The 12,342-nt window shown below is 37.4% G+C and overlaps 1 protein-coding gene across 3 annotated transcripts in view; it reads left to right on the top strand.

Annotated features, from left to right (window-relative positions):
- The window catches only part of NEK7 (NIMA related kinase 7), a 77,528-nt gene extending 66,181 nt beyond the window's left edge, over positions 1-11,347 (top strand). For 2 of the 3 annotated variants that reach the window (XM_076337984.1, XM_076337982.1), the window contains one exon: positions 3,248-11,347. In XM_076337984.1, coding sequence (XP_076194099.1) covers positions 3,248-3,358 — 111 coding nt within the window. In that variant the 3' untranslated portion in view covers positions 3,359-11,347. The remainder of the gene's footprint in view (positions 1-3,247) is intronic. The other variant, XR_012995358.1, reaches the window with a different exon arrangement.
- Positions 11,348-12,342: the final 995 nt, after the last annotated feature.

Genomic DNA, 12,342 nt, shown 5'->3' with positions numbered 1-12,342 from the left:
ATTTCAGATTTATTGAAATGGATATTCCTGTAGGAGTTAAAGGAATAGTGCTATAACCAAGCATTAACATCCAGCATGGTCCCAGTTTCAGTCCTGAAAGGCTGTCTTCCTGTGTAACTGTTTTCATCCTGTACCACAAAATTAATTCACCTTCTCCCAACGGTTTGCTCTTCAATAAGAAGGCTCAAAAGAGCTCAAGGATTTTGAAATTACTCAGGAATCTGTACTGTCATTGTGCAGTGTCCCAAGCATAGGCAGCTCAGGGAAGGAGATTTTGCAGTTATAGCAGCGACCAACATTTAAATGTTAAGACTCATAGCCAGAAGAGATGTATGACTCTGGTTTATTTTATTACAGTAATGGTGAAGGTTCGTCACTAATTGAGCTCACCTCTTGCACTGTGTTGGGAAGAGAATTTCTGAGTAAACTGATTCAGTGACTGTCCCTTACTGTGAACATACTCTTGCAGATCCTTTCTTGTATCCTAACAATAGTAGCTACATACGCATTTTGGTTAAAGTAAAAATAAGAAGCTGCAAAAAGCCACCGGTCAAGACAACATGTGGGTGAATGGATTTTGCAAGTGTACTTACAGGGATTAATAGGACCTAGAGCCTTACACGTACTTCTGAGTAATGATGCCGGTTTTCTACAGTGTCTTTCTAAGCAATGAATCTTCTTGGCCGTTTTATTGAAGCTTTGAATTGTAATATACTGTAAGAAGTAACAAAGTAACTCTGAAGGAAGGCTTCCTGTTTAATGACTTCACAAACAGTTTGAGTCTGAAATTGATTTTTAGATGATAAAGTTCAGTTTAGAAAACAAAATCAGAGTTACCCACAGGCCAGGATTGAAAAGACATGAAGTAGCCTACTGGAGGTAAACAAGGCTTCTCATGCTTTTCACGGGTAAATTTCTTGAAGGTCTACTTCTGCTGTTGTACCCACAGTAAAGTTATCGATATACAGCTGGTAAAAAAAGAAGAAAGAATACTTTGTCTCCCGTCTGATCATAGCTTTATAGGTTTTAATCCTTCAAAGTCTTTAAGACTTTATTTACTGTATGCAGTTCTATTGAACAGATGGAAGTCTTCACAGAGAAAGATAAATGTATACGTACAAGATTCGAGGTCTTATTCTCCAGATAAATTACACTTGTATTCTCTTTACAAAATGTTTACTTATGTGAGTCTAATTTCAGGCTTGGGGTTTTTGGATGTTCTTCAGTCTCTCCTGTTTTCCATGCGGGCTGTCTGAGGTGTTGCATAGCAAGCTGTTCATCTCTGCTAGTACATTGTGCCTGTTGCTTACACTGTGTCCCACCTGCTTCTTCTACAGGAGATTGTTTTGCTTTGCGTATTTGTATTGCATGTTGGCAATTATTATTTCTTACAATAGTTCGTGATTTCCAGCATTCTGTTCTCCAAATGATTGGGAGTTATTACAGGCTAATAGTTTTTCCTGTCAGTGGCATTGTATTTTATTTATCGGCTGCCAGAAGCAATATGATGGCTTTTATAACTCCATTAGTCAAAATACACTTAGCATATTTAAGATTCAAATAGCAAGTCTATTACAGATTATTTGGATTTAATATGTTTCAATTCAGCAATCTGACCACTATCTTCAGAATTAATGATCTCATTCTTAAATATTAAGCTCTTCTTGCTAAAGAAGGGGGATGTCTAGTGACATAGTTTTTGTATTGTTAAATATGAAAAACCTGGACATTGTATACAATTTACAATGTTTCTGCAAGGGCTAATGGACAAAGTTTTAAATAGTGGTATGCAATGTTTCTTACTTAACTTCTGGACTTCCTATTCCTGTGTATTTAAATTAATCTTCTGAAAAGTGAAAGGAGTATAATTATAATTTAAAATCCTTCTTGGTCTTTTTATAAAAAGCAGGAAGGAAACTCTCTGATGGCAGATTAGAATATACAATCTATGTTACTTTTGAATAATCATGGTGATGAGGTCGCTCTGTGTTAGTTGCAATAATTACAGATTTTTTTCAGTAGTCATACCTAATAGTACTGAGAGGGAGACTGAACCAAATTTGAAATATTGCCATAGAAGGGTGGATCTCAAGGTGTTTGGCTTTTTTGTTGTTTGTTTGTTTGTGTATTCCACATTACGAAATGCTTAGGAGATGCACACAATTTAAAATAGATGCCCCATCAGAAGGTTATCCAGACTATGTTAAGTTCTAATGTCACCTGAGGCATATCAAGGGAGGAAGATAAACCTGCAACTGTTCTGCCAATTTGTGGAGGCAATGAGAAGTGTCTGAGTGGCGAGGAAGCTCTTTTGGGTTGCTTCTGCTGAATATGTGCACTATAGAAGGCCCGATAAATTATGGTGTTTGTGGAAACAAATTGGGGTTTTCTAGTCGTAGTGATTTGTTTATTCCCAGGTAAAGGCTTCTGTGAACATACTTGTTAATTATGTGCTGCTTTACATAAAGAAAAAAGTCAGTGATCTAATCCTAAGAATAGATACTGGGACATAAACCAAAGGTTATTTATTCCAGTATCATGTCTCCAACATTGGGCAAGTGGGAGTAACAGGGCTGGCGTAATGTGATACTTCCCCAAAATATTTCCCCAGCTTCCAGTTTTAAGTTCAGAGATTTCCTCAGTCAAAGGTGGAGTCTTTATATTAAATAGCCCTCAGTGGGTTTAATTTGTTCAGTCGCTTTCTGAATGCGTGTGTATCCGTAGCCTCTAGCAGGAGGAGGTTCTGCAGGTTAACTGTGTGTTATAAGGAGAATCACTGCCTTTTGTTTGTTGGAACCTGTCACGCAGCAATGCCGTTTATTGCTGGCTAACTTTTGTATCGGGAGAGAATGAGCAAGCAGTCCCAATTTACCTTCCGGGTGAGAGTTTCAGCCTTCTGCGTTTTGCAGGCATAGCCCTCCAAAAGCACAGGAATTTTCATTTAAATGATGTATAATGGGACTAAATACATGTCTAAAGTTGTTTGTTAAAAGGATTAGAACTTAAATCTGCTCATCAGTTTTTCTGGACAACAGTACAAAATGTAAAAATCATGAGAGTATGTTGCATACATGCTTGCATAAAACTGTGTGCAGTGTGTGTCGAGAGAGGGAGGGTTGAGTGTGTGTGTTTATGCAGAATTGCTATGTTTGGCTAATTTTTGCCACTCATTAATTTGAATTTAATAATGCACAAATACTAATTGACATGATTGTTGGCTTTCTTACATGTTATTTTCCTTTCCTAGCTGCGACAATTAGTTAATATGTGCATCAACCCGGATCCAGAGAAGCGACCAGACATAACCTATGTCTATGATGTAGCGAAACGTATGCATGCACACACTGCGAGCAGCTAAACAGACATCAGACCATGAAGAAAAAAGCAGAAATAACCAAGTGTTTTAAGTAAATCATCCCACCTCTGTGTGTTACTGAAATGTAATTATTTGAAGCTTACTGTTGTGCTTTGAATTGTAAACCAATTTATATACAAGCTATGTTGTTTTCTGTTTATTTCTATTTTTTATATTTTTTACTAACTTGCAGTTTTACAACAGGTTTAAATATGTAAAGCAAAACTTTAAAAGATACCGAGAACCACTGTTTTCCATGTTAAGTGGGTTCAAGTATATTTTCTTTAATAACAAAATTGTGTTCAGTTGGGCCTCAGTTCTAAAACACAGTTGCACTTTTGCACATGATACAGATATTAGGCTTATTATCCAGAAGCAAAATGTCTGAATCTCTCACCTTTTTAGTAATTTATGGAAGGTATGAATCAGCACAGGTAACTTTATTTTAGTCTTTGTTCTAAGAGGGACATAGTTATTATAGAAGGTTATTGTATTTTATATTGAATTGTAGTTTGCAGTTCTCAGTGTAAGAGTAGACAGGTGATAGGATTAGTTCTCTGCTTGCCAGATGTGGTGGGAAAACAGTTTCAGGAAAAATTGTCACGTTGAAATTTTTGTAACTTCCCTTTTTGTTTTGTTATTCTGTCATAATGCACATAAAACATTTGTTGGCGGTTTTCTGGGAAAATTTAAGGTGTGGCTTCTGCAATCTGATCGTTTTCAATAGACTTGTGCAGCACTGCCCTGGGGCAATAGGAGTCTGCATAGTTAAGTCTTAAAACCATGCAGATGCTTCTTGTAGCAAATAGGGTTCTTCTGAGGCTAGCGTTTATGAGAAGGTCTGATTAAAAGATGCTATCTTTAAGTTACAACTTCCCAGCTGTTTATGTATGTCACTGTTTGTAGATTTTTGTGTTTAAAATATTTTGAATGACCTTACAGTATATTTAAATTTTAAAATGTTTTTTTAACTACAGAAACCTTTTGGAAAAGATATAATAGTGTAGTGTAACACAAAATATATTCTTTATGAATATCTGGTTTTGTATACTGTATCCTGAGAATTAGTTTTATATTTAGCAAAAGTAAATTTTAGCTTTTATGTTTAAGAGAAAAGTTGCCAATCCTTAATTTGGGAAATAAATACATATGCAAAATGTCTTACAAATACTTTATTAGTTGAAAAGGAAATTCAGAATACTTTTGTTAGACCTTAGTACATTTTTGGGTATGCTTAAATAATATTTTATTGTTAAGGAAGGAAGGTGTCTTATTTTTAAATGTAGTAAAAATGGAGAATGGACTGAAATTTCTTGAGTTTCAAGACTGAACTTTTTATACAGAACTGTCAAAACATAATTATTACCAGTGATATTGCTAAGAAGCTGTTACGGTCAGTTAAATCTTTTTCCTTATGTGGGTAAAAAGAAGTTCAAATAAAAGCAGCAGTATGTACATACACATACAGGTTCTAGATGCAGTCAATTCCCTGCACGCTCAGATTTTTTTTTGTTTGTTTCTCTGTGCAGCTTTAATTTTTGATTTGATATAATGCTCAAAGAATAAAAATCCAACTGTGGGGTTTGTGGATGAAATGTTCGAGCTAGGTCAGAGTTTTTTCTGGTTTTGTATTTTTTAAAACTACAAATACTATGGAAATGGTGTTTGGCAAAATACAGGAGTTTTTAAATAGTATGTGCCAGATCATCAGCCTATCTTAATACATTTTTCCTTTTTTTTTTTTTAAATTTTTGTTTCCAGATTTTGTAGGATGTATCCTTAGTTTTTCTTCTAGCTTTTGTGTGTACTTAATCTTGTAGGACTTCAGTGGAACAATTTGTAGGGAGGAAGTATTTGAGAAACCTTGGTTTGTGTCTAGCAACCTCTAGATTTGTTTTCATTTATTATCTGATTATTGAATTTTAAAAATGATGGTTATGTTCTGTAACAACAGTTCATATGTCACAGAATGAAATGGTTTGTATTGGAAAAGGCAGCACAATACTTGCTTGACTGCCAGGATTAGCTCTTAATATGCACAAGTACTCAAACCATTTTTTTTTTTTTCTGAAATGTACCAGAACATTTAAAAATCACTGAAAAACCCCCAACACAGTCAGGCTATTTGCATCTAATATTATGCATCAAGTATTGAACTTTTCCTGAAAGAAACCAATAATAGATTCTACCCCCCCACCCCCGCCTTGTCTGGAAGGATACATTGAGTAACGAAAACATGAGTTAAGAGTTAGCAAATGTGTATACTTAAGCATTTAAATTTTTTTGTTGTTGTTTTTTAGTATTTATGATTAAATCTTGTGCTGAGGAAAAGAAATAGTTGTTCCTATTTTAAAATCTGTAAAATGAATGGTACAAATGACTCTGGTAGCAAACTTCATGATTAAGAAGCCCTTATGGGTTAATAGAACTGCGTATATAACTGGGGACTGTAGAGTCTATCCCCTAAGAAGAGCACCTAGTAACATATGAAAATGATAGTTACAACACTCCCATGTGTGCTATACACTTATACAAAAAATTTCTTTTATAAAACACCGTTCTATTTTTCGTATGTTGTTGGTGGCAGCATTTGGCACTATTTATTTTAAGCTATGGCATTACGTGTTTATTTTCTTACATTTCTAATCAAAATGTCTGACTAGCTCCTCCTTCTATTTCAGTAATGCTACAGTATTAACTTGCTTCGTGAGTGAACTTTGTGCTTTGAATGACATTGCATAAAATCTTTGTCTGTGTGCAGTAGTCTAATAGAAATAAAACATACAGGTATTAAATATAATATAAAAATGATAGTGTTTCTATGATATTTTTCAAACTTTTCTTGTTACAGATATGTATATATGTTATGGTAGATGCTACCTATCTTGTGGACAGTTTACTGCTTCCAGTAGTTTATTATAGGTGAGTTTTTTCTTGACTGTAACAAAAGACTACATTCAAAAAATCTTTTTCGTATTATTTGTCAAAATTTTTTCTAAAAATACTACATTGGATATATTCACAATTAACCCAAAAGAGTGTTTTTTATCTAAAAATCTAAAAACAAATCTAAAATTATTTTCAAACCATATGAAAATATCTGAAAAGCATAAAAATAACGAAGAGCTCCTGTTATGGTCCCAGTCCTGTGAACTCTTGTTTATAGGTAGGCTGTTTTTCATGTAGTTTCGGTAATTTTGAGTGAACCTCATATACACACATGAATAAATAGTAATCAGTAGGGTATATAGAAATGATGCATTCAGCTCACTTTTTATACTTTCTGTATGTCACTGGATTGGTAGCAGGGAATAATGTGGGGTTTTCTTCCCCCCTCTTCTCTTGCACTCTAATGATCCAGCTACCGATTGTACGAGCAGGCAATAGAAGTATGTCGTCTTTTTGTAATGAGCAGAAACTTTAAAAACATGCCAATATACCGGAGGATGAAATACAGTATTAGAAGTGTCTGAGAAGGCTGGTGTTTTATTCATGCTCATGATTAAGAAAGCCATAGAGTGAAATTCTTGTCAGAGCCTTGGAAATGGAGGACTTCTTACGCCAGCGGTTCTCAGATATCTCTGAATGGGACCCAAAATCGCAGTGATGTTTGTTTTCAGCAATCTGTCCACTTAATCTCTGTCTTCGCTGTTATACAGCGAGACGAGAATCTTAATGGCTGAATTTGAATGCTGGTGGCGAATGCTGTGTCAGGTACTTGAGCTTCTAGGAACAGGAGGCTGGTGTGAGGGAGAGTCAATGAAGGCGTTCAAGTCTTGCTTTGTGGAGAGTTAATTTAATCTGGAAGTAAAGGTGCTGGATAGCAGAGTTCAAATCACTGCTTTTCCATCATTTTTAATACTTCTTTAACAGTCAAAAGTTCTTCCAACCCTGCCATACCCTCACTTCATCTAGCTGGTGGCAGTGCTGGTTGTCCGAATTTCTGATCTCTGGTTTGGTCTGGATAAATTAATAAAACTTTTCTACCAAGATCACCCCAGGAGGGAAATACAGGCGCTGGGCATGCCCAGTGGGGTGTTACTTATGTTTCCAAACGTGACTCAAATACAGATTTTTAAGGTTCTCTTTCAAACTTTACTCCCTTCCCTGAACCTTGTTCTTCAGTTGATGCTTTTTAAAAATTTTTTCCCTTTCATACTCACTTCTGAAGTCCTACGATTCCTGTCTTCCACTGCTTCTGCTTCATCTGTCCTGTTGTCTGCTCTACCCTCTTACTGATTTGAAGTCCTCTGTGTCTAGTTTTCCTAGTGACCATTAGTTTGCTTCTTTCTTTGTGACTTTGCTAAACTCAACCCATTTGTCTTCTCAAATTTTATCCCTCACCATGGGCAAGCCCTATTTTTTTTTTTTCTTCCCCCTGATACGTACTTAACTCCATTGTTCTTCAGTCTGTTTTTCCAGCCCAATGCCTTTGATTTCTAGTTTTAGACAGTTTTTCTCACTGCCTCAATCATTCCCATGACCTTGTCTTTACTAAATACTGTTCACTTTATTATTTCTAAATTCCCTTTCTCTGATCACTACCTGCTCTCTTTCAGCTTATCTTTCTTTCTCTCTCCTCTACCCTGTCACTCACTCCTTTTGGGATCTCCAGTCTATTAACCTTTCTGACTCCTTTCTCTTCTCAGCTGCCTCCTTCCTTCATTGGCCTCACTTCCTTTGACTCACTGGTCTTTATTTTCATCTCTATCTGCTTCTCTATACGTGGCTTCTTTGCTTGCTTCTCACATTGCCCTGTCCCCAGACATTTTTTTCTTGTAATTTCTTAATTTCCATTCCTGCCTTTCTGAATATCTCTGAAGAGTATGTCAGCACAACACAGCTTTGGGCTCAGTTTTGCCTTACCTGTTTCAATTCTCTTTCCAAATGGACTTTTTAACCCCTTTTATCTCACCTTTTTTTTTTTATTGTTGAACTTGCTTGCAGGTTTGCTGTTCATTTTATTTCTCCATTCGTTCTTGATACAAAATGTGTCTTCAAAACTAATCTTGACTTTTGCATGATGAGGTCTTTTTCAGAATTGTTCTACTTCTAAGAATCTGTTTCTGAACTGGGCTTCTCTGACTCTTAACTATACGAGTTTGCCCTTTTTATTTCTCTATCTTTTATGTGTGTCACTCCTTTTATTGAATGACTTCTTCCTCTTTAAATCCTCCTCTCATTTCCTTCACTAGTAACCAAGTTTCTCTTTCCTCTGTCTTGAAGGGGATGGCACCCATCATCCTAACTGGTTCTCTTTTTTAATACTTTGCCCTTTATTCCCCATTTGTCATCCCCTAATTTCATGTATCTGAACATCCTCCCTCCATTTTGTTTTCAAGTTTTTGGCTTTACACTTTAATTTGAATGCCCCCAAAATCCAGTGCTTCCTTCCCCAGTTTGGTTCTCCCATAGTTCTATCTCCAGATGATTCCTTGAGTATCCAGCCACAGTCTCAGACCTGTTCAGATTCAAAGATGTAATTTTTATTCCTACCTCCCTCTAGACTATTTTCTAACATCCCTGACAATTTTACTTGCCTATTTTCCAGGGCCACAACCTTTCTATCCCTGACACTTCTCCCATGCCTGCGTATCAAATGTCTCAACGTTAGTAGTTGAGACAATCTGATGATTCCAGCCCTCTTCACTATCTGTGTTCTTTCTTATCTTTTATCTTCACTATTTTAACCTCTGTCGTTTTGACTTCTTTTCTCCCTTCAAAGTACCAAAATTGACAGGACTAAACTCCTGTGGCTGGGCTTTAGCTGTTTCATGTGCTGAAGAAGGAACTCCACCAAATTACTACTTGTTTTGTGTTTAAGAGACTTGAGTCCCACAGATTTGGTCTTATTTCAGGACTGTAGAGCTGGAGTAGATTCTATTTCTCCAAGTACTTAAGTGCTTGAATTTGGGCCTTGATTTAGTTTTCTACTGGTTCAGATACAAAGAAATGAAGGGCAAAAACCTTGTATTTACTGTATATAACTTTGTCTTGTCTTGTTTCTGCACATACAGCTGACGGTTCTCTTGTTACAGCAACTTGATTTCAGTGCTTTTACCATTGCTTGAAATAAGAAAGTGCTTAAGAGCTTCACTGGCTGGATCCAGAGTGTTAGGCACAACGCTCCTCTTTGTTACTGTCCCACCCTTACACTGGCTTCTCTTATTTGCTGCCCTTTGTATCTTGCCTGGCTGAAGATACGCTATATTACACTGCAGGGTAGTGTAGATACAGTTGAGCCAGCTGCAAACAAGGTAGCTTGTATACTTGCAGCAATACTGCAAGTTCTTATCAACAGCCAAATGTTTATTTGTCCTGTAGGTCTAGAACGGAGCTCTGTGCTGTACTACTTCTCTATCCGTGCTACCCTAATTTAAAGCCCAGTCAGATCTGCCTGCGTGGTGGACTGCATGGTTTTCTGTGTAGGTGTGCTATCTGACTTCCCAGTTTTAGCAGGCTTTCAGATTCGGAAGACTATGTTTGCAAAGATTCACTGTTGATCAAATTGTCTGACCTTTGATTGCTCATAATTATCCTCATATACATGTTGAGATTGAGAAGCAAGGTCCTCCATAAAACTAAGAAGTTTGGGGTTTTGGGACTGTAGGATGTAGAGCTGAATGTCAGATTCAGTTTGGTGTGCGTGAGTATACACACATTTAATCACTGTTTATTTGCACCAGAATAATTCTTTTCTTTTAGAGGATCAGTTGCTTGTTGGCACAAAACAAAGACTCTTCTAGTGTTTTTCAGGTTTTATGTTTATTCTTTGTTGCCAGTTTGTATCATGTCATGCCGTTAGTTAATTTGTTCTTCTACAACTGCTTTAATGCTGGGTGGAGGCCTTAGACCTTTTGTCTAATTGAAATCTTCTGTTCATATGGAAATAAAAATAAATTAAGAAACTAGGTGCATTGAGTCCTTCCTGATAGTTCCGCTTGCTTTGCATTTAAATCCTAGCAATAGAAAGACATCTCAAACTGGACAGAAATGGTCCCCAAGATAGAGATGTTGGGAAGCATTGGGGCTCCCTGCTTCCTCTCCACCTCCTAGCTCCTTGTTCTCTGGCTTCCCTGGGGCGCTTGCTGGGGGCACGGCACTGCCAGTGTATGGAGGGCTAATAGAAACTTGGAAACTAGAATGTTGATGTTATCTTGCTTACGTTCCTGTGGTGTCCTTTCTCAGTGTGAATAGGAAATCTCCCATTTAAAAATGACTGGGAAGATCTTTGGTATTGTCATACAGTTGTTTATTGCTCTTTACGTATTTGGCATTAAAAATGTGTTCGCTGTTACAAAGAGAATTTTAAATCATGCAAAGGCTCTTAGCTTGCCTTTTAATGTGGTGTTGATACTCTTCTGTACACTTCATTTGCTGGTTGTTTCTTTGATATCGGTTGTGCTGGACTGTTGTAAAGATGATCATTAAAGATGAGTATTGCATTTTCTGGTAAGATTTTGTTGGGAAAGGGGAAGAAGGGAAGCATTCATTGATTTGTTTGAATTTGGCTGCTGATTGGGCTTGAATCAAATCATAGAATCATTCAGGTTGGAAAGGACCTTGAGAGAGGTCTCTGGTCCAGCCTCCTGCTGAGAGCAGAGTCAGTGTTGAATTCGGACCAGGGCTCAGGGCTTCAGCCAGTTGGATCTTGGAAACCTCTAGGGATAGAGATTGTGCAGCTTCTCTGGGCAGCCTGCTCCAATGCTTAGCTAGCTTCACTGTAAGCCTTGTTTTCCTTATGTTCAGTCAGAAACTCCTCAGTTACAAATTATGGCTGTTGTTTGTTCTCCTGGCACTCCTCAAATGTTTTTTATATTGCAAAAAAGGTAAGTCGAATATTGAAACATCAGAGAACTTCCAATATTTTACTTTCTGAAACTGTTGTTGCAAACAAATAAATATGTTCATGTAGTACTTCTGCATCCTGTATGACACGTACACTATATTCATTTACTACTTGAGTGTAAAATAAAATTTTTGGCAGTAAAACTTGATTTAAAAATTCTGTGGTGTTTATGGCCTGGGTGTTCTCAGTTGTTACCTTTTAAATCTACTAGATGTTTCCTGGCAGAGCACAGTTCTGCCCGCCTTGGTGAAGCAGGGAAGTCGGGATCCTGAACATGACTTTGCGTTTCTGTCTTCTGGAGCCTGCCTTGAGGAAGGTAGCTTGCCGCTGGGAAGGGGGTGGGAAGGAAGCTAACGTGCATCAGAATAACTGGTGGTTATGGGAACTCTACTTTTAAACTCTCATGTGCTCATGGAAACTCTCCTAGAGAGGTTTATCAAAACAGATTTGAGGAGGAAAATGACTGGGGGGGTGGGGGCAGTTTTCAGAGTAGTAGTTGGTTTTAGTAAATTTTCCCATGTGTTAAATGATAACTCAAAATTTGAAACTTCTGACCGCAAACTTCTTGGAAGCAAATAAAGAATATTACAAAGAGATTCAGTTCGAAATTTGACAGAAATTCAGTTTTGTGAGACAAATTTCCTCAAACCAAGAATAATTTCTTGATCTTGTATCATTTAACAGTTGTCGTTCTGGCAGGGGGGTGGTAGTGGTGGCTGTATATAATTTTTTTTTATTGGAGCTTTTACAAGGCATGTGTTTCCCTACGCCTGCTCGTGGGGCATCGCAGCCATCCGGGCTGTCTAGCAGCTGGGGTCCTTTGTCTGCTTCATTCCACATCAGTGCAGCACAGGCGGCAGAGGGAACGTGGTGACCGAGTGTGCCTTGTGTAGCATTCGCTTCCAAGCAGGTACTGGCACGGGGTGGAGCTGCACATGCTGCTCCGTTTTCTTGCTTCCCTCTGGTCAGACCCTCTGGTGCCAGGAAACAGGAAAGTTGGAGGTACTGTGTAAACACACATCTCTGATGTACGTCAAGTCCACCATGGTAGAATTTCTTCTGATTTTCATTCATTTGTAATGATTTAATATAATTCAAAAGTCTAAAAAAAAAAAAAAAAGAGTTGCAAATTATTCAG

This window comes from Aptenodytes patagonicus, chromosome 5, assembly GCF_965638725.1.
Source record: "Aptenodytes patagonicus chromosome 5, bAptPat1.pri.cur, whole genome shotgun sequence".
Lineage (NCBI taxonomy): Eukaryota > Metazoa > Chordata > Aves > Sphenisciformes > Spheniscidae > Aptenodytes > Aptenodytes patagonicus.
Note: the sequence above shows the minus strand (reverse complement) of the source record. Positions and strands in the feature narration are given on the sequence as shown.